This window comes from Thermothelomyces thermophilus, chromosome 2, assembly GCF_000226095.1.
Source record: "Thermothelomyces thermophilus ATCC 42464 chromosome 2, complete sequence".
Lineage (NCBI taxonomy): Eukaryota > Fungi > Ascomycota > Sordariomycetes > Sordariales > Chaetomiaceae > Thermothelomyces > Thermothelomyces thermophilus.
This window is the reverse complement of record NC_016473.1, coordinates 4,348,034-4,372,468: the sequence shown is the minus strand read 5'-3', so window position 1 is coordinate 4,372,468 and position 24,435 is coordinate 4,348,034. Positions and strand designations below refer to the sequence as shown.

The 24,435-nt window shown below is 56.3% G+C and overlaps 5 protein-coding genes across 5 annotated transcripts; 2 read left to right on the top strand and 3 right to left on the bottom strand.

The window, feature by feature from the left end:
* Window positions 1-863: 863 nt before the first annotated feature.
* On the bottom strand, window positions 864-3,404 carry MYCTH_2302350 (uncharacterized protein). The gene is made up of 3 exons (XM_003662090.1): window positions 2,969-3,404; window positions 2,747-2,893; window positions 864-2,678 (listed from the first exon to the last, which is right to left on the bottom strand). The coding sequence occupies exons 1-3, from the start codon at window positions 3,029-3,031 to the stop codon at window positions 930-932; spliced, it is 1,959 nt and encodes a 652-aa protein (XP_003662138.1). The 5' UTR covers window positions 3,032-3,404; the 3' UTR covers window positions 864-929.
* A 9,281-nt stretch (window positions 3,405-12,685) lies between these two features.
* On the top strand, window positions 12,686-15,531 carry MYCTH_110897 (uncharacterized protein). The gene is made up of 5 exons (XM_003662089.1): window positions 12,686-13,831; window positions 13,905-14,332; window positions 14,395-14,887; window positions 14,982-15,126; window positions 15,189-15,531. Exons 1-5 carry the CDS (start codon window positions 13,144-13,146, stop codon window positions 15,298-15,300), a joined length of 1,866 nt encoding a protein of 621 aa, XP_003662137.1. The 5' UTR covers window positions 12,686-13,143; the 3' UTR covers window positions 15,301-15,531.
* An 855-nt stretch (window positions 15,532-16,386) lies between these two features.
* On the top strand, window positions 16,387-19,099 carry MYCTH_2302341 (uncharacterized protein). Its single transcript, XM_003662088.1, has 5 exons — window positions 16,387-16,572; window positions 16,650-16,784; window positions 16,924-18,578; window positions 18,675-18,759; window positions 18,893-19,099. The coding sequence occupies exons 1-5, from the start codon at window positions 16,511-16,513 to the stop codon at window positions 19,059-19,061; spliced, it is 2,106 nt and encodes a 701-aa protein (XP_003662136.1). The 5' UTR covers window positions 16,387-16,510; the 3' UTR covers window positions 19,062-19,099.
* Window positions 19,100-20,713: 1,614 nt separating this feature from the next.
* On the bottom strand, window positions 20,714-22,495 carry MYCTH_2302339 (uncharacterized protein). Its single transcript, XM_003662087.1, has 2 exons — window positions 22,202-22,495; window positions 20,714-22,052 (listed from the first exon to the last, which is right to left on the bottom strand). Exons 1-2 carry the CDS (start codon window positions 22,260-22,262, stop codon window positions 20,905-20,907), a joined length of 1,209 nt encoding a protein of 402 aa, XP_003662135.1. The 5' UTR covers window positions 22,263-22,495; the 3' UTR covers window positions 20,714-20,904.
* Window positions 22,496-22,872: 377 nt separating this feature from the next.
* Window positions 22,873-24,044, bottom strand: MYCTH_92469 (uncharacterized protein; the record flags this gene model as incomplete). The annotated part of the gene is made up of 3 exons (XM_003662086.1): window positions 22,873-23,382; window positions 23,457-23,973; window positions 24,034-24,044. The coding sequence occupies 3 exons, from the start codon at window positions 24,042-24,044 to the stop codon at window positions 22,873-22,875; spliced, it is 1,038 nt and encodes a 345-aa protein (XP_003662134.1).
* Window positions 24,045-24,435: the final 391 nt, after the last annotated feature.

The following is a 24,435-nucleotide window of genomic DNA, read 5'->3' as shown; positions in this document are numbered from 1 at the left end:
CTGGCCTTCCGAAGCCTCACGGACCGGAGGTGCTCTTAGCGCCGGCTCGGTTCGGATGCAGGTCTTGGCTCGGGAATCTCCGGTTCCGCCTTACTGGGACCGACCCGAGTTCGGGGACCGGATTCCGAAGCAGTTGAGAAGTTATTATCTCCAATCATCGACGAATGATTGTTGGCGCGAAGCACTGACGCTCCTTTTGCCGTGGGCGCCGTGCAATGCGGCTTGGCCCGTACCGTACCTTACATCTTGCTTGCTTGTATGTCCATGCACGTTAGTACTGCGTATTAAATCTTAAGAGGGCCAATATAGGTGACGACCGGAAGTTGAACCACTGGATCTCGTTGGCTCCTTTGGTAGACGCATTTACATGCATAGATTTATAGATTTAATTATGTACATTCAAACGGACACATGCTCATGAAATGTGACGCTTGCTTCCCAAACACTTAAAAGAATACGAAACATCAACTTCGAAATGTAATCCGTACACTAGAAGAGAACATCCCAGCTCAGATGCACGTTACACATGACCCCGACAACCCGGGAATTCCTCCCTTACATGTTCCGCCATCTTGACTGGCAGGCGGGGGGAAAGGAAAAGACAAACATGGAAATGCAATGAATTATGATTAACGCCAGATGTCCCTTTACACAAAGCAAGTTCTCGGTCATAAGCCGGTCGTCACAGAAACGGGGTGGTCAGAAGAGAACAATGTGATGAAAGTCGGCAATATGACAATAGTATCAATGTGCCGAATAAACAGAATGCTGGATATGTACGTGCCAGGAAAGGAGTGAGAGAGAGAGAGAGAGAGAGAAAGAATGCTGCCCGGGATATCAAAGCGTTTGAAAAACTCAGACGGAGAACAACCCACTCCAGCATGCGCTGGGGAAACGGAAACGGCAAGGTTAAGCAAGCCCGGTCCCGGTCATACAAAGCCGCCGTCGCCAAACACGCCCACACTGCCCCGCCAGCCGCGCCGCTCACGCTCGCCTGCCAGAGGTGGAGACTGCGGCGGTTGGTGGTACTGCTGGGGGGTCGGCGGGCCAGCCCTCGGGTGAAGGTGGTGCAGCGGTTGAGGAGGCGATTGCGGCGGCTGCTGCGGGTCCAGGTCGCTGTTGCTCGCCCTTCTGCTGGAAGGGCCGCTGGCGTTGGTCTGCACAAGGAGCAGACTGCTTGCGCTGCTCAGGCGCCTTGTGAACTCGGTAAAGCTAAGGCGCTTGGTGCTTGACCCCGAGTGCCGCTTCTCGGCCGAGTTGCGGTGGGTGGCCGATGGAGAGCCTGGGGTAAAGCTGAATCCAGTTCCATCCTCAGACTCCCTGGGCGGTTCCAGAGGCGACGAGGAACCCAGCATTGTCGCCAATTGTGGCTGGCTGTGCGTCCTCTGAGACATTCCCGGCCTGCTCCGGGTCCTCGAGTAGCCCGTCTGGGGCCGCGTCTGGGAATACCCGGGACTTGATAGAGCCATAAACGCCTCGTGGTTATAAGTCGGCGGAGACCGCACGCCGCGCGACGTTGGTCGATGCCGACGTGGAGGCTCATACTTCCCCGCAATGAAGTCGAGGGCTCTTTGTTGAGCTGATGTCGACGGAAACTGGTCCTCAACGTCGCCTTCCCCAAGAATCCCGTCGCTGTCATCATCGCTGTCGTCGTCTGAGTCTTGTTCCAAGTCCGAATCGGAATCGTCACGGTCGAATGCGCTCTTGGGCTGCGAACTCGATGTTCCGACCGATGAATCTGCGGCAGCTTGTGCTCGCGACTCTGCCGCTTCGGCCTCTCGCTTCTTCCTCTTCTCATCCATTTCCCGCATCAGGGCGTCAAAACGGGCCAACGAGCTCAACTTTTCCTCCCCGGGAATCTCGCGCTCAGAACCGGGGATGCAGCGCAACTGGAACGCCCTGTCGAGGATGGTTTCCCGCGGGCCCGGCGGCGGGTTGGGGTCTGGTACTGGCGGCAGCGGAGCCGGCGCCTGCAAACTGACACTGCCCCGCCCTCTGATGGGGGAACTGAGTGCCGACGATCTGCCCTGGGCTGATGTCCATCCTTCGATAAACTCACCCTGATACTCCCCAATCGTCGTTGCCAGGGACGGGAGGTCCGCAGGAACCATGGCGGTGTAGCTAGGGAAAGCCATATGGGACTGGGTGGTAGAACCGGTTTGTGAAGAAAGGTCGCTCCTTTTGGACCGCAGACTCGGAGCATCAGAGAAAGTGACGGGCCGGTCGCGGGCAGAGCTCGCTTGGCTATGATTCTTCAGGAAGCACCCTGGGCGCGAACCATTCCTACTGCTCGGCCGCTGCTGCACGTCGCTGGCTTCCCTGGGTCGAGGCGTGAATGGGTTGACGAAGGTCGGCGACGCTGGCGTGAGCGGGCTCATGGGCACTCTGTCTGGGACATATGGCTGGATGGCTTGCTGAATGAAGCGCACCCACTCTTGGAGGTTCTGTCGCTCTTCTCCAGGGCGGAACAACAGACTGGTCGGTCCAGTCTCCTTCGGAGTGGAAAAGGCGGCAGTCCTGCTCGAGCGTCGCTTCCTCGCCTTGTCTGACTGCGGATCTGGTAAGATGTTGATGACCATGGTCGGGAGGGCTGGGCCTTGTTTGCGGTGCGAAAGTATCTGGAGCTGACAGTCGGCGATCGAACTAAGCGCGTACTGCTGTATTGGTTCGGTGTCGTCCTGTCGGGTAACCCCCCCCCCTTTCAGTCAGCATTGCCGACCCCCTCGGCAGCAATGGCGGGACACACCTTGGACTTGTATATGGAGAGGAACATGCCCTCCGTGAGTGTTCGGGTGAGCTCCCTCGGCGCGGATGTGCGGTTAGTCTGTCCTCTGTTGGCTGTGCCCACTTGGGTCTGATCTCGAGTCGAGCCTCCGATAACCACCCATCGCACCTATCAACCGGTCAACGGCTGTTCAATTGGCACACACACACATACAGAAGACCCGCGGCGGGTCTGATGCATTACCTTCCAGGCTGGCTTGCCAATTATGGTACCCCGTTCCGGGGGCATGCTCAGAGGTCCCTCCATGTTTGCTGCCGAGCTCTCTCGTCGTCGATCGATGGATAGAGGTGATCGTAGGGGGAGCTCCGTTAAGGGTGAAGGCCTTGGACGGGAATTGGGTGTGTTAGCCATAGAGGGGGCGCATGGTGAAGGAGACCTTAATCGGCCGCGCAACGGCGATGTGTGCCGTTCCCTTTTGTTCCCTTTTGTCGGAAGCGTTTGCCGGAAATCTCAGCGAACGGGGCACCCGCAAACCGATTCTCGCCGGCGGGTCAGGTCCAGGATGGGCCCCAAGCAAGCAACCCGTCAGAGAAAGGCGGAGGCGGGAGGAAGATCGCTCAGGAGAAAAGCCAGAACCGGGCCGGGGCCGCAGGTTGAACAAGAGACTGGCGTGGCGTCCGGAAGCGCAGGGGCGAGATTAATAAAATGCACCCACGCGGGGAGCATGTGGACTTGGAGCAGCTGCAGCCAAGGCAGAGCCAAGAATGCGTTTTCCAGAAAGAACCTGCGCTAGCGCAGCATGGTGAAGACCGCCGCGCACAATGGGGGAATGTTGGGGACAGGTACCCAGCTTCCAGGGGCAACAAACGGGAACCTCATCAGCGGAGAGTGGGCCGCGACAGCGATGCGACTGGGGGTTTCTTTCTCGGACGCTGGACAAGGTTGGTTGATTGATTGCAATCACTGCAAAAGGCCGGGCCGGCAATCTTCGGCACCGCATGCCCCTTCCGTTTGAGCGAACTTTGAAGTGTTCTTTCACGGGAGGTCTCGTCTGGTTTCTTTGCTTCTAGGGCGAATAAAACTAACAAAGTTCTCAGCCGCCACGGATTGAATCTCCATCGCCAGGGCCGGGATGCTGCTTCTTCCCAGAGCTTATCATCGTCCCATCTACGATATCTAGGGTCGTTTTCCCATGACCGAGCCTCGGCTTATAGTACTTCCACACCTGGGTAGTGTATGGAAAAAGTGGTCTCAATATTCCAACGCACAGACGATATTATTAAGTGAACACGATAGGAGGCAGCGTACGTTCCTCTACAGACTAATAATAAGCTATAAGCTATTCCAAGCCCGCGGCTGGCCATTGAGGGGACGCTAGTGCAGTACGAAGGTACCTGAACAGAATATGGAGTGGGCTCCGTCTCGGAGGAAGGACGGGTCTGCTAACCCACTTTCGGCCCCGGTGCGAACCTGAAAAGAGGCAGCAAACCGAAGCCCCGTGATCCCTGTTGCATCGCTAATCGAGGGATAGTGGGGCGTCAGTTGTGGGGCGCACCACCACAAAAACAGATGTTTGCTAAGGCGATTTTTGGTTAGCGACCGTCACCGTGCGCTTGGCTAGCGCGCCACCTGAGCTTTGACATGTTCTTGAAGCTGGGTCCAGCGTGCCGTCGTATTTTCTGCCAGTCAACATGGGGGGCTTGCATGTGGAAACGCGAGCTGTCCGAAAAGTTTCGGAGATGGCCCAGATAGCCTGGAAATTGTGTACAGTACATTCGGGTTCCGTTGTGTGTACAGATACTGCACATATCATACTGACTTGTTCCCAAAAGATGATTAGAATGGTGACGCTTCGGTGGATGTACGGAGTAGCGATCAAGTGGTTACAACGTAGATATCGTGATGCATCGGTACATCTATGTAATGTACGGGAATTTGGGAACACAACGCCCCAAGAATGCGACCCTGCATTGTGACAACCAGGCCGTTTCTTGCGCCCCTCCGGGCGGCCTGGTTCTGCGACCCCGTCAATTTACATCATTATTTGAAACTGGCCTTCGTCCCATAGTTAGTGCTGCGCGCACGAAGCGACAACACCACCTTGCCTGTTAGTCGCATACTGTGTAGGTTCGGCGCTGCTTAGTATCAAAGTCGTTGCCATGCAGCGTCAGACTGCCGCGTCTCGAGAGACCCTGAATTGCGCACTTGCTATTGAGATGTATGCGCGCTGCGACGTAGGCGCAGATGGGTATGTGTCTTGGTAGGTTGTTACGCAGTGCAGAGTTAACTCTATAGCGTGAGTATAGAGGGATAGTTACGTCACAGGGAAACTGGTGGAGGCGCTCCCTGTTTCAAAACCATGTGGTCGACCTTGCATACAAGCTAGCACTTGTACGGAATGCACTACATAAAACAGAAGTTATTTGCATATACGTGCAGCACCAAATTGCTTGGTGCTTTTTGTTAACTAATTCCGAGAGATATGCTCTTGCGGTTCTTGACTCGTCGGACATTAACCATGTACGGACGTACTCACATAGGTAAATGCCGCGAAGAACTTTGCGATGCGAAGCAGAATAGATATAATAGGGGTATCGAATCACTATCAGTTCAACGAGAAAAACTCTATCCAAACAAGACTGTCACCGCATAAAGAGTCTGATGTTGACTGACCGCCAGAGAGGCAAATGAGGCGGAAGCGAAGTGCAACCATGTCTTCCCGCCCTTGTCCAATCTACTTGTTCCATTCCCGGACGGGAGGGGCGGCAAGAAGATCGGAAGATGTCTCAGTGCCGCTTTGTTGATCTGCTAGTGCACACGTGTATGTAGGGAGGCAGGAGCTGCAGGGGCCATCCGCCAAAGCCGGCGATAGTTATACGGGAGGCTTCGATTGACGAAAACTGGCTGACCGCAACTGATGTTTGCTACAATATCCGTAATTCGTGTAAAAATAGTTTTTGTAATGTAGTATATGTAGCGAGGGTCGTGCCATGTCTCAGGATGCGAGCCCGGCTTTTGTAAGGTGAAAGTACAGAGTAATCCGTATAGACAGAGCATTCGTTATCCGTATATATGCAGTCTTGAGCCCCCTCGGACTTAGTCTTAAATCAGCTCAAAGGGTACGAAACGAGAAGAAAAGCGCGATAGATGCCCACCCCTAGTGTATGTACAGTACGTACTTCCTAGTGTAGTGTACGCAGCAGTGTAGATTCGCGTCCAGAGCCGCGTGCCCCCTCTCTCCGGATTTGCTTCTCGCTTGCTTTGCCCTGTTCGCACTCCTGTTCAGGCACACGAACCTGAACCAGCAAGCAACTACACTACACTAGCATGATGTAGTGTATTGTAGTGTACACTAACTCCCCCCCTGTCTCTCTTGCCCGTGCCGTCCCTCCACCGACCAAACACTACGGATTACACTACACTAGGCTCGGGGTTGGTGTTAGCCTATTGCGCTTTGGGCATTTCCCGCGCCGTGCCCCGAGACTTGCAACGCATTTATCTTTTGACATTTCCAATCATTATTTCTGCGTCAGGCGTCTGCACCCCTGGGTAAGCTGATCAGAGAAGTCTGGTGGCGGCAGCGAATGGACTAATTTGCTGCATGTCATTCATTCTCTGCGATGCATCGGTGCTGCAGGTAGTCAGCCATATCAAGACACCTCGGACCCTTAGCAAGGGTTTCGCGGGGGAGCCACTCGAGAAGCACCGAGAATCGAAATGATTCAGCTGTTGAGGCACACATTCCACACGAGTACACTGCCTGGCGGGGCCCTAGTGGGGAATGGTATGGATTGCAAAACACCTTACTATACGGAGTATCTACTGTTTGTCTAGACGAACTGGATGTCAGCACTCCACGAGCAATGGGCGCACCGCACTTGATCATTGCTCCGCGAAAGAGGCAAACAGAGAAACTAATGCATACTACCTTAGTGTGTATTGGATCTCGTTAACTACTTAAGTAGATCCAATGGGGGTTCTAGTGTATATATGTACCCCGTACATACCAATACAGAAAGCTCGGAGTATTCTCCGAGAGAACTTGCGTAGGTGTACGGAGTACGTATCGAACCCAACGTCGATCACCCAAAAGGTTGCATTCAAGAATTTCCCTCCCCCGGCTACCGGAACATCCACACGCTCACTGGGCTTCACTACCTACCTTGTCAGTGTAGTAGCGTTGTATAGTTATTCCAGAGGCATCAGCCAGTTAATTAAACGGCATGAAGTGGCCTGAGCCGCTTCTGCCCTATCCTCCTGCCTTTCCCTGCCTTCCGTATGGTGTTCATTCAACTCAACAAAGGAAGGGAGGGGGGGAAAGGCTCCTTCCGCAGCGAGTTGCCTCGAGGTGACCGACTCGGATAATCAGAGACTGCAGTGCGGCAAACTTCTAGCTTTGCTACTTGGTGTACTGTAGTATGTACAGTACAAACTAGTTAGTACTATGTAATCCGTACAGGACAAGCAAGGACAAAATCCTTCCCCCTCTCCCTGCCCGCGCTAGCGACGCCCAAAATAGCTGTCAAAGGAGGCACTAACTCGTTAGTAAGGCTGATCTCCTCTCCAAAAGCGTTGCGAGTGACGCGGAGTTCCTCATCAGGCCCCGCGTAATCACGGGCGAACCCTGCGCGATGGTTTCGGCAAACTAGAGCACCTTCGCGGAGCGCGAGAGACTCGAGTCTTCCCGGACCCTGGTGAAGGGATCGCCATCGGAGACTGACTACGGATTAATTACTGCGTAGTGTGCACTACGGACGTACATTACGCCCGTACCGTGGTTCTTGGGACTGCTGTTCCATCGCAGTCCCCACTGCCGTGGGTTTGCTCAGAGCTGAGCAAACCCACGCTCGATTTTGGCCCAGAAAGAAGGCGGCGGCGACTTGAGAACCCCAGCATAGTTGTTTCTTTTACTTTCTTTTATCAAATCTTTGTTCTTCCCCTTTTTCCCCCGCGGGACAAGTATTCTTCCCCCCTTTTATCGCTATCATTCGACTCGTTTCCTTCTTACTATTTTGTTTAACCATCTTCTTGTGCATTTTCCCCCCCAACAAGTTCCGGGCTCTAATGCTCTTTGCGTGCAAGGGAAACTGTGAGCTGTCGAAGTGGAGTATACAACGAACCTTGGGATGCTTGCTGTGGGGGCTAACAAAATCACAAGCTTGGGAGCATGACATCAGGCCAGCTGTAAACAGACAATGGTCATGCCGATCCCCTTTGTTCCTCTCAGGTAGTCCCAGCATCGGCACATTCCGTGACATGAGTTGGTCGGTGATGTGCGCGCCAGGAGAGAGAGGTTGGGGGGTGGGGGGGCTGGCTGGCTGGCGCAACGCCACACTGACCACGAGGCATGCCCCGGCACACCAGGGTACTGCATGCTGCTGAGCCGGTATAGTGTACACTAGCCACACAAACTGCCGCACGTACTGTATATACATACAAACTATGTCGCGTAGTGTACATACAGTACTATACAAGAGTCAGGGAGAAGGCGCCGTCGTCCGTCTGTCGGTTCGGGGCTGGACTACTGCTGGGCGGGTGCACCCAACCCCCGCGGGTAGGATGGGAGGTGGAGATGCTCTGCCGAACGAGGCGAGCGACAATACGGCGGCGGCTTCTCCTTTCTGCTCCCTTCTTTTTCCCTTCTGGAGGCGAAGTGACCGCGCCGGACGAAGAAGGTTGTCATGGATAAAGTCACTCGGTTTGTAGTGTACGGCTTACAGTCCAATGTGGTTCACTTGAGCACCTGAGTGTGCACAGGTATGTATGCTTCCCACTTAATAACAGGAATACAAACAAACAGTACAAACTATCTTGCGGAAGAGGCCGTAAATTGGGAAGGAGAATGGAAGGGGGCCGAGGGTGGACCTTTTGCATTAGGGGCTCCATACTGCCAGGATCCCCCTTCGGAAAAAGGGCCTTATTCTCGCGGTAAGCTGGCGATAGTACATACCATTTTGCGATTTCAGGGGAGGAAAACGATTTGAGACAAGACGTCTGTCTCCTCCCCGCGCAAGGATGGGATCCGTACGGAGTCGCTTGATCTTGCCCTTGGAGAGGTAGTCCGCTCCCCCTCACCCGGGAGCTGTCAAACACTGACCCTCCTCATCCGAGGCAAAAGAAGCCGGTTATTGCACCTGGCCGCTGCTTTCGAGGCATCTTGTCCTCTTTCAACACATCCCAGGTTCATCCCTGAGATACTCTAATCGTCCGGAAGACATATGACTTTCCGACCCTAAAGCCGAAATCTCAGCAGCATAAGAGTCTGGGAAGATACATACAACAGAGTGTTGGAGCTTGCAATAACAGCAAAGGAGTATCCGGGGTTGCTTCGGCTCCAACATTGATGAACCGTCCCGTGCAACTCTAGTCTTGCAGTCGAACCATTCGGTCTCGGCTCGCCTGTGCGAGTGTGATGTTGCCTGCTTTGGTAGCCACTATGTTTTGAGGCGCCGTGAAAGAATCCCCCGTACAACTTGGGCTTGAGGACGTCGAGGCAATAGTGATGAGGAATAGCACAGAAAAGCAATGGGCAGAGACGGAATTGGGGGCATAACCAATCATCCTCCCTTTGAGCATGCATGGCCATTTCGGCTTCCTTGGTTCCAGGGGCCTGACTTCCTCGTCGTGTGAAACGATAGATTCATAGGACTTGGGATGGCCGTAGTACGGAATCGTGAGGATGCCGCCGAGACTAGTGAGACCGGTTGAGAATAGGTCGTCAACTATCGAACCGCAGAGGAGCTGAGGCTTCATGCGGGTGCGAAAGTCGGCTGCTGACGACTATCCGTCGTCAACACTCTCCATGCGGGAGATGAAACCTGATTCTGCATCTCCGTTTGGGCCAACTTCACCGTTCTCGACAACCGTTTATGGAGTTTGGTACCGGAAACTCGAACGTGCTGCAAGTTCGCGGGTGAGAAGTCATGCTGGAGAACCGGCCTGCTGGGAAAGGCTACAATCATGATTACAGAACAATTCCCTTCCGTGTATAACAGTCCTTCTCGAGAAGTTCTCTGCCGAAGCTAGAGGGTAGCGGTGGCAATGGGGACGCGATGAAGGCGTCCTATGTCCCTGGAAAACGAAGTCGCTGAGGTAGATAGGCTCCCTCGCAGAGGCTGTTTCTGATAGACCTTCCTCCTCAGCTCTAGAGGAGTCTAGGAACCCCAAGTCTCCTGGGACTGATTTAACTGGTGGTAGCGAGGGGAGCACCGTTAGTCCATCCGCGGCAGATGCAGCAAATGTGATCTCGAATTGTTCAATACCGCAAGTGTTTGCTGCGGCATCCGGCAACACCCCTTTTCTATTCCTCAATGGAACAGAGGAACTTGTTGTGAACGAGTCGGACATTTGCTGACGAGACTTTACAACAGCTAACGAGAGAGAGAAAGAGAGAGAGAGAGGAATAGCAGCCTGTAGAGCAGATTAGCCATGGGTTGCGCGGGGAGAGAAAGCTCGCCAAAAACAAGGTAAACAGATCGCATCGAGCCTCAAGCACCTCTCCTTCGCTCACCCGCAAAGCTTGATGGGTGGTGTGAGACTCCAATGCGATAGAGGCGCCTCCATGCCCATTCAGTGGGCGATACTCTGAGGAACGCTATCGCGGCAACAGCTGATCTAGGATGGTTCTCTTCGAGGTGCATTACACGTTGATATGGCAATGAAAGGTGTAGCATTTCTGGAGTATATGGGCAACGGGGCGGCCTCGGGGGGTTCTGAAGCACGACCGAGGCGGGGTGAGGTTTTCATGACGAGCATTGAAAGCTGGAATCATCGCGTAGAGTACTTTGTACTTGAGAATGTGAGCTAGTGATCATGAGGGAAGTCGGGGCAGGAACTTACTCCAACCGCCAATGCCAGTCAGTCATCAACGGGTGAACCCGGACTGGGATGATAGAAGTGCTGTGTAACAACAGGAGCCTAGCTTGGCCGAGGCACGCACCGAACCTTTCTTTCCTGGACTCCGCGGATTACAACAGTGAGCATGTAAGGGCGGCTCAACGCTCGACGGATGCCAGCCCCGCCCGCCCCAATGCTTGCGCGGCAAAGGAAGGTCGAGGAAGACCCTCGGACCGACCACCACTTAAAACCATACGCTGATGGACAGCATAACACTCAATCAAGCATCCGTCAGTCTCATCCTTGCACTACCAGAATGACCGTAGCGGAGGATGGCAAAGACTGATTCTAAACCCCGATGCTGCCTAGCTTCCTTGGACCTTATGCTCATGTGTAAGTCGTCGACCAGTTACATGTGCACAGAAGGGCAAGCTCGCCCATCGGGACATTTCGTGCTTCGTGACGACCTCCCCGCAACTGGCATAAATTCATCAACAGGCAACTGCTCATGTTCAAGGCGGCACTTTGGCCATGTTACCAGTGCTACTTTCGCGCAGCCCCAGGAGCCGACAAGAGAACGCAGCATGACCATTCCTCGGCGGATCGAATCCGTGACGGGATGGGGAGGGCGTTGTACATATGCTGGAAGGGTAATGTCGGGCCGGCGAAAGGGAAAGGGGATCCCGCACAGAGTAATACAAGCATAGAAGTAACTGTCATCAGCTATCGATGACCGCGTTTGGGGGTGCGCATTCCCTGATGTGTCTGCACATTGATGAAGCCACCCTCCGGTGCACCCTCCGGTGGAAGAAGCTCGACTTGACGAAAAGGCGTAAGCCTACCGGCGTCAGGTCAGCCTGTGCCTACGTTGCCGTTACTCGTAGGAGATAGCTGTAGATTCCTTGGCAGCTTAGGTCAGGTGAACGGCAACCAGACCTGGTCGCTTTCATCGCTGAGACGCTGTTCCTGCACACAACGTTGCCTCTCAGCGAGGCGGGTTTGCAGCTGTCCTGGATGCCTTAATTTGTGGAAATGGCAAGATACCATGGTCTGTTTGGCTCGAACTCGGGTACGGTAGCGACACGTCAGAAGCTGGTGTGTGTCTCCTCTGGATCTGGTGAGCGCGTTCTCCACCATGGACCCTTTGCTGCATGCTGTTCTGTGTACGGATCAGTGTATGGATGTATTATAGTATGTACGTATGTATGTATGTACAATACGTCCGTACGTACATACTGCTCGAGTTGGCGGCGGGGGTGTTCCCATTGTTCCAGTGCTGCCCTGTTCTGGTTATTGCAGCACACTTCCGCTTAACAGCACATTACCCGTCCTCAGGCACGGTGTGCAGGTCAAGCGTTGAAACCCCCAGGTTGGACATTTGCCCGACTGGAGGCGCCGACGAAGCGAGGATGGAGAGTGGTCCTACCCAACGAGATTCTCCGGGACGCGTCGGGTTCCGGGAAATCCCAAGTCGGCCGAGTCGCCCGAGACTCTAAAGACGCATTTCCGTACGAGTATGGAGACCCCTCCGCCTTTTCGGGGTTTTTAGCCCGTGTCGAATCACCCTTTGTCAATCGATAGGCGCTCTGAGGCGGTCATCAGATTTATCGCCAAACTATCTGCCTCATCGTGAGGTGAATTGCAACTTTTGGGAATGTAGGATAGTGTAGCGTAGGCTGTTCGATACTTCTCTGACTGCCATGGACTTCTACCCAAAAAGGAACCCGGGCCGGGGCTGCGTACCTTTCGAGAGCAGGACCATTGGGGCATTCCGTACCTACCTAGAGTTATCGTATCGAGGTTCCACCTCCGACCTATGTACGTAAGGCAGGTGTAACTGGAAGGCGCCCATTGCTCCCCCAAACCTCCCATTCCGTCACCCGCAAACGTGCGATTGCCAACCCCAGCATTTGGTGCGCACGGCCCAGACCAAGCCCAACGTCCCCAGCTGATCAGCCCCGCGGTCAACCGCATTCGCACCTCCCAGCCACTGCCAGCACCTCCTGTTGGGAGCTCCCGTCGTTTGGTTCCCTTGCCAGCTGTCCACGAGTGACCTGCAGCTCTCTCCCGATCGTCTTGCACCCCAAGCTTTCATCACCGCCGCGTGTAAGAACTCTACACTCAATTAACTGAGCGAACCGCTATTCTCTGCAAAACGAGTCTCATCCCTTGCCCACTACCCGTTCTTGTCTGCGGGAACGGACGCCGGTCCCGCAGAACCGCAGTTGATCGCCGTGGCAGAACGAACCCCCAGCGAAGCCCCAATCTATAGCCCATCCGCCTCCGGCAGTCCATCCTCCCCGCCGCTGCCGATATCTTCGAACCCCCCTCCGTCCCTCGAACCTCCGGCTTCAGTGCAACTCCCTCCACTCCAGAGATCAGGCCCGGCGTCCTCGGAGGGAGTTCCTTCCACGACGACTTCGGAGTCCAGCTCCCAAGCCGCGGCCCTGTCCTCCGGTTCTAATCCTTCGGCGCAGGTTCTCGGTAGGAGACAGAGGCCCGAGTTTGAGGAAGAAGGGGAGGGAGGAGCACACCTCTACAGCACATCAGACGCCGCTGCCACCCGGTCGGCACCGAAACGAATGCGCCGCGGAAGCATGTTGCCGGAGCTCGACAAGGCAGGGCCCTCGGGCCGGGCCCCGCAACCGGTGTCTAATGGGGATCGGGCCGCCCGGGATCAGCCCTCGGCGGGTTCAGGCGCGACGAACAAGACGTACGACGACGCCATGCGCAGTGCCCGGTCCAACGGGGATCTTGCGGACCTGCGGCAGGAGAGTTATTACGGCCATAGCCGGGAAGAGGTCACACGCATCCTGATACAGGCGCTGAGAGATTTGGGGTATCATGCTGCGGCAGCCAGCGTCGGCGAGGAGAGCGGATTCCAGGTCGAGAGCCCGGACGTGGTCGCCTTTCGGCAGGCCGTGCTGGGCGGATCTTGGACCAAGGCGGAGGAGTTGCTCTGTGGCGGTGGCACTCGTGGGGCAGGCCACGGCTCTGGGAGCGGGCTCGTCCTGGCTCCCGGAGCTGACCGCAACGATATGAGATTCAGGCTGCGGAGGCAAAAGTTCCTGGAGCTCCTGGAACAGCGCGAGACCGGCCGGGCGCTCGCTGTGCTCCGGCACGAGCTCACGCCCTTGTGTCAGGAGCACGCGACGCTCAACCTCCTATCGAGACTCCTCATGTGCCAGGACGCCGACGATCTCAGGAGTAGGGCGGACTGGGACGGCGCGAACGGCCAATCGAGGCAATTGCTATTATCCGAGCTGTCTGGTCGGTCCACCTCTCTGCGCCTGCAGGCATGCATGCTCCCCCCTTGTGCCCCATGACTGACGCGCTTTGGCAGAATCCATATCTCCCTCGGTCATGCTCCCCGAACGCCGGCTGGCTGTGCTATTGGACGATGTGAAACGCAGCCAGGTGGAAAGGTGCCGGTACCACACAAACGACGCTCAACCTTCGCTCTGCGTAGATCACTGCTGCGACAGAAGTCGGTTTCCCTCCGAGGTCCTGGTGGAGCTGTCCCACCCGGGCCCGGAGTCATCCAAGAAACTTGATGAAATCTGGCAGGTTCGCTTCTCGCCAGACGGTAAGCGCCTGGCAACTTGTGGAACGGACGAGGCAGTCTGCATCTGGGACGTCGAGCGCCTCACCCTGTTCCACCAGCTCCACGGGCACCCGAAAGCTGGCGTCGGTAACGTCGCGTGGAGCCCTGACAGCAAGTTCCTGCTCACTTGCAGCCTGGACCACACCGCGAAGCTCTGGAGCGCCGAGGTGAGTTCTGGCTCCCGAAGCCGAAGCGTTCTTCTTTGGTAGATGCTGACGACGAGGTTGAGACCGGTGAGTGTTTGAGAGTTCTCCGCGGGTTTGAAGAGCCGGTGAGCAGCTGCGTCTGGGTTGCCGACGGCCAGGCTTTCATCACCGGGTCTTTCGACAAGAGCCAGTCGATGAAGATGTGGAACTTGCGCGGGGATTGCGTCTATTCTTGGCCGAATACGCACCGGACCGCGGACCTTGCGCTCTCGCGAGACCAGCGCTGGCTAGTCGCCATGGATGAGCAGTGCACCCTTCACTTCTACAGTCTTCCGACCAGGGAACATGTGTATGACTTGACACTCGACCCAAGGGACACCTTGAAGGCCACCTCGGTCAGCATAAGCCAAGACTCAAGGCACCTTCTCGTCAACCTGACGGACAACGAGGCTATCTTGCTTGACATGGAGACGCGTGAGACGGTGCAGAAGTACACGGGCCATAAGGGTGGACATTTTACCATTAGGAGTGACTTTGGTGGCGCCAACGAGAATTTTGTCATTAGCGGCAGCGAAGGTGAGCGGCCTTACGAACTTTCTTTTTCTTTTTTCTTTTCATTGTGAATCTGTCCGAAGAGACGACCGGCGCGCTTACATCGGCTAAATCGCAGATGGCCACGTCTTCATCTGGCACAAGGTGACGGGCATCCTCGTCCGAGAGGCCGAAGCGCATCACACAAGTTGCAACGCGGCTGCTTGGAACCCGACCGACCCGTGCATGTTTGCCACGGCCGGGGACGACGGCAGGGTCAAGATGTGAGTATCCTAGGTTGTTTTGCCAGACGAGTCTGCAACACTAACCGTGCAATCCTGTCTAGTTGGTCAAATAGGGAGCGAGCGAGGGCATTCGCTTCGGCAGCGCGACAATCTAACGGAACCGCAGCCCGAGCTAGTAACGGTAGCATGGCCTCGGGAGAGATGTGGCATTGACGCGACGCTGGCCCGGTCGCACGCGCGCATGCAGACGAGATGGTTCATAAGGGGCGGCTCTTTTTCACCTTGACTTTCGCTTCTCCAACGGGATCATTTGGAGTACGGGACACAGCATGGGGGCGGCGAACATGGGAGATATAAGTATGTGGCAGGGACGACGCATTGTTTCTTTTTCGTTTTCTTTCGCCAATGGATATGCTTCATGAAGTAACGCTCCATCTTTCTTGCAAGTCCTCTCTCTCTCTCTCTTATATCCGATGGTTTGACTTCGAAATTCACCGTGCATAATAGGCTACGATATGCAAGGGACAGGCAGATGATGTGATGACGGAACACCGGGCCTGGGAAACAGCGTGCTGGGCTTGATGGGAAGTGGGCGGCGGCAATGCTTGTGTCCGTGTTGCTATTCTAGGAACTCCATTCAAGACTCCGGGAAAACGGTACCTTATAGATGCGGAAGACATAGTTGGATCTTAGAGGAGGAGGGAAGAAGGAAAGAAGAGGCGAGCAGAGGGTAACCCAAATGGATGCAGTGGCTTTGCAGGCTCAGACTCCTAGAACAAGCAGTAGACGGTGCCCTTGACCCTGATCCGGGGTCGAGCCGCGCACATCGTGTCGGCATGAGCTTAGCTGGATGACGTGGGGACGGGAAGCCCACTCATACTGCCCACTCATACTTTCCTGGGCTTGATGGGCAGCCAAAAAACAATCGATGTCAACTCCCAAAAGGTCTTTTGGGATATGCACATGGAATACCCTAACCCTCTATACAGTACTGCAGCGGGGCTCACGTGCTTCCACACGCTGATAAGGAAGGCACTTGGGTTGTAGTTAGTTAATGCAAGGCTGGCGGAGGCTGCGACGGGTGGATCCCTACCTACTACGTAAGTCGACTCCCGAAACGGTCTGGTGCTTGCTGCGAGAGCCAAACCATCAACCAACGAGTCCCGCCATCTCATCCAAGCAGCCACGCAGAGACGCAACGCGGCCCTTTTGCGTCAGAGCCGGAGTGTCGAGGCAGATCTGATAAAGCTACGTGCTCTCAGGACTTTACACGCAGATTTGCGGACCGTCTTCCCTGCTGCACTTCAACTTTTTGCATCAGCGCCGTTGAACCCTTGCCTCGCTCTCTCCCCTGGGCTTCCCTTCCGGGCCTGCTTCCACCAACTCCTCGCAGCCGCATCCTCTGCCATCGTATCGCGCCAACATGACGGTTGACGCCACCACGATCGCCACGACTGGTGGCATTTCCGACCCGGGCCTGATCAAGTACGCTTCTCACCAACGCTCATTGACCCCCTCGGGGGCCTGTTTTCCCGTCAGGCACTGACGAGTGCCCCACACAGGCTCGTCAACAAACTCCAAGACGTCTTCTCCACCGTTGGCGTCAACAACCCGATTGATCTGCCGCAAATAGTCGTCGTCGGCAGCCAGTCTAGTGGCAAGAGCTCAGTACTAGAAAACATCGTCGGCCGTGACTTGTGAGCCCCCCATTACCAACCCCCCCCCTCCTTTCTTCCCCTCCTCCACTCCCCCGTTTCGGCGATCCCCCCTTGCCCACGCAGGTGGCCCACGGTGGGTGCCCTTCTTCACCGACTAACGTGCACTACTCGCGAATAGCCTACCCCGCGGTTCCGGCATTGTCACTCGCCGGCCCCTCGTTCTCCAACTCATCAACCGCCCGAGCCAGGCCCAGTCGAATGGGCTCGACAAGGAGATTACAGACTCGACCGATAAGCTCGCGAATACCGAGGAATGGGGCGAGTTCCTGCACGTCCCTGGCCAGAAGTTCTACGACTTCAACAAGATTCGCGATGAGATCAGCAGGGAAACCGAGGCCAAGGTTGGCAGGAATGCCGGCATCTCGCCCGCGCCCATCAACCTGCGCATCTACTCCCCCAATGTCCTTAACCTCACGCTAGTCGATCTTCCCGGCCTCACGCGAGTGCCCGTCGGCGATCAGCCGCGGGATATCGAGAGGCAGATCCGCGACATGATCCTCAAGTATATTCAAAAACCGAACGCCATCATCCTCGCCGTCACGGCAGCCAACATTGACCTGGCGAACTCGGACGGCCTGAAGCTGGCCAGGGAGGTAGATCCCGAAGGCCAGCGGACCATCGGCGTGCTCACCAAGGTCGACCTGATGGACGAGGGCACCGACGTGGTGGAGATCCTGGCCGGGCGCGTCATCCCCCTGCGGCTGGGTTACGTTCCGGTGGTGAATCGCGGGCAGAGGGACATCGATAACAAGAAGCCCATCAACGCTGCGCTCGAGGCCGAGAAGAACTTCTTCGAGAACCACAAGGCGTACCGGAACAAGAGCTCCTACTGCGGAACTCCCTACCTCGCGCGCAAGCTCAACTTCCTCCTCATGATGCACATCAAGCAGACCCTGCCGGACATCAAGGCTCGCATCTCCAGCTCGCTACAAAAGTACACGCAGGAGCTCGAAGCTCTGGGACCGTCTATGCTCGGAAATAGCGCCAACATTGTGCTCAACATCATCACCGAGTTCACCAACGAGTGGCGCACCGTGCTGGATGGCAACAACACGGAGCTGTCGAGCACGGAGCTCTCCGGCGGTGCCCGTATCAGCTTCGTCTTCCACGAGCTGTACTCGAACGGCGTCAAGGCCCTGGATCCCTTCGACCAGGTCAAGGACGTCGATATCCGCACCATCCTCTACAACTCGTCCGGCTCCTCGCCCGCCCTGTTCGTCGGCACGACCGCCTTTGAGCTGATTGTCAAGCAGCAGATCAAGCGGATGGAGGAGCCGAGCCTGAAGTGCGCGTCGCTGGTGTATGACGAGCTGGTGCGCATCCTCACCCAGCTTCTCAGCAAGCAGATGTACCGGCGGTACCCGCAGCTCAAGGAGAAGATCCACGCCGTGGTCATCAACTTCTTCAAGAAGGCCATGGAGCCGACGAACAAGCTGGTGCGCGATCTCGTGGCGATGGAGGCGTGTTACATCAACACGGCGCATCCTGATTTCCTAAACGGCCATCGCGCCATGGCGATCGTCAACGAGAGGCACAACCAACAACGACCAGTGCAGGTTGACCCCAAGACGGGCAAGCCCCTGGCCTCGACGCCTGCGCGGGCCGGCAGCCCGACGCTGGGTGGCGACGGCGAGTCGTCTAACACGGGCTTCTTTGGTAGCTTCTTTGCTGCAAAGAACAAGAAGAAGGCCGCCGCCATGGAGCCGCCCCCGCCGACGCTCAAGGCCTCGGGTACGCTCTCGGAAAGGGAGGGCATTGAGGTCGAAGTTATCAGTACGTACACGTACCCGAGATATATATGAGGATCCCGGTTTAGAAAAGAAAAGTGAACAGAAAGGACGGAAGATTGCTGACGGCGCAACTCTGCAGAACTGCTCATCTCGTCCTACTACAACATTGTCAAGCGCACCATGATCGATATGGTTCCTAAGGCGATCATGCTGAATCTGGTCACGTATGTTTCGTCCCTTTTCCTCTCTATCCCGCCTCCTCCTCCTTTTCCCTCTCTCTCTTCTCCCTGCCTTTTCCTTTTGCTATCCGTTTCTGTCATTCAATGCTGACTGTTGGGGTCTCTAACGCTGCTGCAGCTACACAAAAGAGGAAATGCAAAAGGAACTGCTCGAGAACATGTACCGCCAGAGCGAGCTGGACGACTTGCTCAAGGAGAGCGAATACACCGTCCGTCGCAGGAAAGAATGCCAGCAGATGGTGGAGTCGCTGACTCGCGCGAGCGAGATTGTCAGCCAGGTGCAGTGATGTGACGGCCCGGAACCGATTTGCCCTCTTATCGCTTTGGTGGAAGGTGATGGAGGAGGCTGATGTGTGAGTGGTATCATCGGAGAATACGGAGTATTGAACGGAGCGGGAGCGGGAGGGGAGGGGAGAAGGAGCCGCTTGTGGTTCTGGATGGTCCCGAATCTTGTAGGGTGGAGCAGGGGTGACGATTAGGTCTTAATGAACGAAGACGAAATACGACGAGACGAGCCGGGGGTGGTGAAGGAGTGCGACGTTTCCGCTCAGCAAACTCCCGTCTTGAAGTGGGAAGTGATGGGGTGGAGGTGGAGGTGGAGGAAACGCTGATGGTGGTGGTGGCGGTGGTGATGTAGGTGGTGGACTGGGGTTGGAGCATTGGAGGATTGGTCCTGTTGTAGAACGAGTGTTATTTATGTCTGCTGGCTCCTAGTTTCTTATTCGATACCATCGGTAGATCATGAAAACTGTTGTGTCCTCTCCTCGTTAGTTGGTGGCCGTCGAATCAAAGTTGTAGGGCAAACAGCCTCGAAGGTCGGTGCATCCATCATCTCAATGCCCTCCCCCCCTCATTTTTTTTTTTTTTCTCTATTGCTTATCCCCCACCCGCGCGGCATCCTGCAATGTGGCCAAGGTCAGAAGAGCGTGCGGCCTTGTTTGCGAAGAGCCTGGCTGGCCCGAATTGTCGAGCAGGTTCCATGCTCCCCCCCCCCCCCCCAACCGACCAACAAGGCCCGCGGGAAGTGTCTGGTTGGGTCTAAATTCTCACCGTCTGCTTGTAACATAGCCAACCTGACTTTTTTGGATTTCATGTAGGTACGGAACTATGTATGTATGTATGTATGCATGCATGTATGTTGTGTTACCTCTCTCAAGGGAATGAATGGTGGGGTTTCGGCCGCGAAATGCAATTTCAGACTCGGCCATGACGTTCGCGCCGGGGGATGATCATGTTTTTGTTATCTTCTTATTCTTCTCACACGCATGGTAGTGCAGTGAATGGTGGTGGTGGTGATGGTGGTGATGGTGATGGTGCTGGTGAAAGAAGCAAGTGCGTTCACGTTCGGCTACCGGTGGCCTAGCGAGCCTCGGAAGGAGAGGGGGGAAGTCCGGTTCGAGACTTCTCCGGCGCGCACATGGAGATGGGCGGGAGCTGAATTCAAGGGGTGGAGGGACTTCCTAGAGGAGAGAAGGGGAGACATATTCTTCTCTTTTTATTTCTTTCCTCTTTTTTTTTCTTTTTCCTATTCTTTTCTGTTTCTCCAAAAGTCGTCGTAGTCATTTCACCACCTCTTCTACTACATACAGGGACCAGAAAGAATTGACTCCTGATATTCTCCCAATCCTCTCCAATGCCCTTAGACCTCCGGCCCCGCGAAGAGCCACGCTCACCCCATCGTGCGTGTCCTTCTATGGCGCACAGCTCGCGAGATCAATCACCGGCACCTCCGCCCAATCCACCGCCTAGCCCGGCATGGCATAGTTTGGATGACGATGCTTGAGGGTGTGTGTGAGAGAGAGAGAGAGTTTCCAGGGCAAGAGCTGATCCCTGGGTCAGTTCAGGTCATATACGTGTACGCGGCCCCCGGGCCCGGAACTCGCCCGCAAGGACGGCCAGGAATTGGATCGCGAGACGAGAGAGGGGGCACGGGTCTTTTCTGCAGGATGATTTATATACAGTTAAAGTTAACTGACAAATAATAATGTTGGTCATTCGTTTGACGATGTCAGATTCAGACATTAAAAAAAAAAAGGAGGATTACGCCCGTTTCGCCGGTGAAGGTTGCTTCGAGGGGCCACAGTTACCTATTCCGTAGCTCTCCGTCACTCCCGGGCGCTCGCTCGCTCGTCACAGCTGAGCTTTGTCCTTGAGCACCAAACCGCCCGCCTCGACTTCAAACTGGTCGCCCCTCGACCAGCCGAGCCACTCCTTGAGCGTCTCCTCCGCCCCGCAGCCCGGCTCGAGACGACGGCCGGCATAGCCCTCCCCGTCCACGCCGGGCCCCTGCCCGTGGCTGGCGTCGCGGGCATCCCTCCTGACGGCCAGCAAGGGCGTGTCCCTGAGGGTGACGGCCGGTCTCTGGTCGCCCTCCTTCCCCTCGCGGTCCTCTTCCAGCTCGCCGTAGTCGTAGACGGGCGTGCAGCACGCGTCGGTGCCCACAAACACGCGCTCCCACTCGGCCCTCGTCCTGGACCGGAAGGCCTCGGCCATGAGCCGGCGCAGCTCGGGCCACTGGGCGCGGTCGTGCCGCCTCCCCCGCTCCCAGCCTTGCCCCTGCAGGCCGAGGCCGGCGACGAGGCGGGCGAAGAAGCGGTCCTCGAGCGCGCCGACGGCGACCCAGCGGCCGTCGGCCGTCTCGTAGCAGTCGTAGAAGGGGCAGCCCGAGTCGAGCAGGTTCTCGCCCCGGGGGCGGTCCCAGACCGGGGTGCGGCGGGCGAAGCGGGCGAAGCTGGCCAGGTACGAGGCGCCGTCGACCATGTTGGCCTCGACGACCTGGCCGCGGCCGGTGCGCTCGCGGGCGAGCAGGGCCATGAGGACGGCGTGGACGAGCATGGCGCCGCCGGCGGCGAAGTCGCCGAGCAGGTTGGCGGGCGGGGTGGGCGGGGCGCCGCGGCGGCCGAGCAGGGCGAGCACGCCGGAGACGGCGAGGTAGTTGATGTCGTGGCCCGCCATGGCGGCGAAGCGGCCGTCGCGCCGGAAGCCCGTCAGCCGGGCGTACACCAGCCGCGGGTTCCGCCGCAGCAGCTCGGCCGGCCCCAGCGACAGCGCCTCGAGCACGCCGGGGCGGAACGGGTCGATGAGCACGTCGGCCCGCGTTGCCAGCGCCCGCACCAGCGCCGCGCCCCGCCGGTTCTTGAGGTCGACCGCCACCGACCTCTTGTGCCGCGTCAGCAGGTCGTCCGCCGGAGGCGCCGGCGCGCCCGACGACGACGAGGGCCGGTCGATGCGCAGGACCGAGGCGCCCGCGTCGGCCAGCATCAGGCCGGCGAAAGGGCCTAGAGCGGCGGTTGGTTAGCGGACTTTTTTTTCTTTTGTTCTTTTTTTTGGCAACTCCTTGTTCTATAATTGAAAGGAAAGAAGAAAAAAAAAGAGAAGAAGAGGAAAAAGGTTGGGGGGGGGGGAGGAGGGAGGCAGAGTCCCTTACCAGGGGCCAAGCCGGCAAATTCAATGACTCGGATGCCCTGCAGGGGAGGTTGCCCGGACATTGCGCGAGAGAGAGAGAGAAAGCTCCAGGTTGGGATGGAGAAAGAGAGTTCGTGGCAGTGGAAAGAAAGTATCGAGTCGATCAAGCGATAATGAAGGTTCCCTGAGTTGATTCCCTCAGTTGATTCTCTCAGTTGATTCTTTCTAAGTTTGCATCGTAATTATTATCAAAGTCCCACTCCCGGCGGCTTTCCGAGGTGCTTTGGTGTTCCTCGGCCTCTGGTCCCGATCGGGCTGTTGGGGTAATTCTCCGCTGCATGTTCGTCCCGTTCCCGATGCGGTCGTGTTTTCACTGTATTACAGTAGTGTGTTCGTGCGGAGAAGTGGATAGTGTAAGTCTTGGGAGGGGGGGATGGACCTTGTCTCGGATATTTGTTAGATCTGGAATACCTAACTTAGAGAGCAAACCGACAGCCAAAGAACGCGAAAGTGCATACATACTAGTGTGAGTACCTACGTACTGTACGTGAATATACCTAGATATATATATATATATATAAGTATGATATAAGTATGCATGTACATGCGTGGACGTGCATGGATTTACATATATATGGGCAGTAAGCATAATCGCGGATTCGCTAATTATCTGCCACATCCCGACCGTCAAAGTCAGCACGACGTTGCCATTGCCGATAGAGGCGCCTGCTTCACGTTTGCGCTGACCCCCGGCTCAATGCCATCCAATATCTCCATCAACTCGTCCCAGACTCTCTTCTGCACCACCTTGCCTTCCTTCGATAGGACGAAGGGGCTAGGGTCGTCCACCTTGCCGCAGTCGACGTACTTGCCGTGGGTCTCGCGTCCGCCGGCGGCGGCGGCCAGCAGCGCCCTCGCGCCCTGCTCGCTGGTGTGGCCGAGGACGAAGGTGAGAATGGCCAGGAAGAACTGGCCGATGAGGAAGACGTTTCTGAACAGGCTCGACTTGCACAGCCCGGGGTTCGCCGCGTTGACCACGATGGGGCTGGCGCCGGCACTGGCACTGGCGGCGTCCAGCTGAGCGGCAAGCTCCCGCATGATGAGGATGTCGAGCAGCTTGGTGGTCATGTAGCGTTCCTGCAGAGCGCCGCCGGGGCGGAAGGCCTCGAAGATGCGCGGCTGGTTTTTCTCGACGAACCTGGTCTGCGGTAACACGTGTTAGCCAACCAACGAGGCAGAGCAAATCGTGCGATGATGGCCGGCAGAGATGTGCTTACCCAGAAATGACCCTCGCTCCCCACGACCGTGACGGCCGGCTCGACGTTGAACTTTGCCGCCGTCCTCTTCATGAGCGGCAGCAGCATCAGGACCGTCAGGAAGGTCGAGATGACGTTGGTGGTCACCTGCATCTCGTAGCCCTCGGCCATGCCGGCCGGGGTGATGGAAAGCATGGCCGCGTTCTCGAGCAGCACGTCCAGCCTCTCGAGCTCGCTCTCGGCACGCCGGCAGAAGGCACGCACGCTGTCGAACGAGCACAGGTCGAGCGGCCACACCTCGATCGCGGTGGAGGTGGTGACGGAGGACTCGATGTCGGCCTTGGCGGCCTCGCCGCGCTCCGTGCTCCGGCAGGCGAGGATGAGGCGGGCGGCGCCGAGGCGGGCAAAGTGGCGGGCAGCCTCGAAGCCCAGGCCGCCATTGGCGCCGGTGACGATGACGGTGCAGCCGGCGTACGACTTGGTCGGGACGGGGAGGGGGCGCAGCTGGGCCTGCAGGAAGTGCCAGGCTGCGGTAATCCTGCCCCAAGTCAGTACCAAGTCAGTACCAATTCGAGCAATGAGCCACCGGGTGACTTACGGCTTAATCATCCTGGAAAGCTTATGAAGGGATGCTCAAGTCCGTTGTCGAAAGGCGACGCGACTAGGAAAGTGAACGGAGATGACGATCTATTTTCCAAACTTCCGAGTTAAAAAAAAAATGGAAAGAAATAAAAAAATAAACATTAATTAACAATGACTGTCCGTTTGCTAGCGGCTCTATACACCAAGTAAAAAAAGAGGCCATCAAGGACTTTTTTTATGAACATTCACAGTTTAGTTGCAGGTGTGTACCAGGTAGGGAGTCTCCCTGACGGAATACCAGGTACCGTACGAAGTATAGTAGTTAGTTAAGTATGTACTGTACGAATTAGTTACAGTCTGTAACTTCGCAGTAACGCCCAGTTACAAGTCCCCTTGCATCATTACCAATCAGCAGCCA

Excerpts from the sequence above, each read along its gene's own strand:
- MYCTH_2302339 (XM_003662087.1), bottom strand. The coding sequence starts at position 22,262 with ATGTCCGGGCAACCTCCCCTGCAGGGCATCCGAGTCATTGAATTTGCC. Across the intron at positions 22,053-22,201 it reads ATTTGCCGGCTTGGCCCCTG|GCCCTTTCGCCGGCCTGATG; the intron begins GTAAGGGACTCT and ends CCGCCGCTCTAG.
- MYCTH_110897 (XM_003662089.1), top strand. The coding sequence starts at position 13,144 with ATGCGCCGCGGAAGCATGTTGCCGGAGCTCGACAAGGCAGGGCCCTCG. Across the intron at positions 13,832-13,904 it reads GCTATTATCCGAGCTGTCTG|AATCCATATCTCCCTCGGTC; the intron begins GTCGGTCCACCT and ends GCGCTTTGGCAG. Across the intron at positions 14,888-14,981 it reads TGTCATTAGCGGCAGCGAAG|ATGGCCACGTCTTCATCTGG; the intron begins GTGAGCGGCCTT and ends GCTAAATCGCAG.
- MYCTH_2302341 (XM_003662088.1), top strand. The coding sequence starts at position 16,511 with ATGACGGTTGACGCCACCACGATCGCCACGACTGGTGGCATTTCCGAC. Across the intron at positions 16,785-16,923 it reads AACATCGTCGGCCGTGACTT|CCTACCCCGCGGTTCCGGCA; the intron begins GTGAGCCCCCCA and ends ACTCGCGAATAG. Across the intron at positions 18,579-18,674 it reads CATTGAGGTCGAAGTTATCA|AACTGCTCATCTCGTCCTAC; the intron begins GTACGTACACGT and ends GCAACTCTGCAG.
- MYCTH_2302350 (XM_003662090.1), bottom strand. The coding sequence starts at position 3,031 with ATGGAGGGACCTCTGAGCATGCCCCCGGAACGGGGTACCATAATTGGC. Across the intron at positions 2,894-2,968 it reads TTGGCAAGCCAGCCTGGAAG|GTGCGATGGGTGGTTATCGG; the intron begins GTAATGCATCAG and ends ACCGGTTGATAG. Across the intron at positions 2,679-2,746 it reads TCTCCATATACAAGTCCAAG|GACGACACCGAACCAATACA; the intron begins GTGTGTCCCGCC and ends GTTACCCGACAG.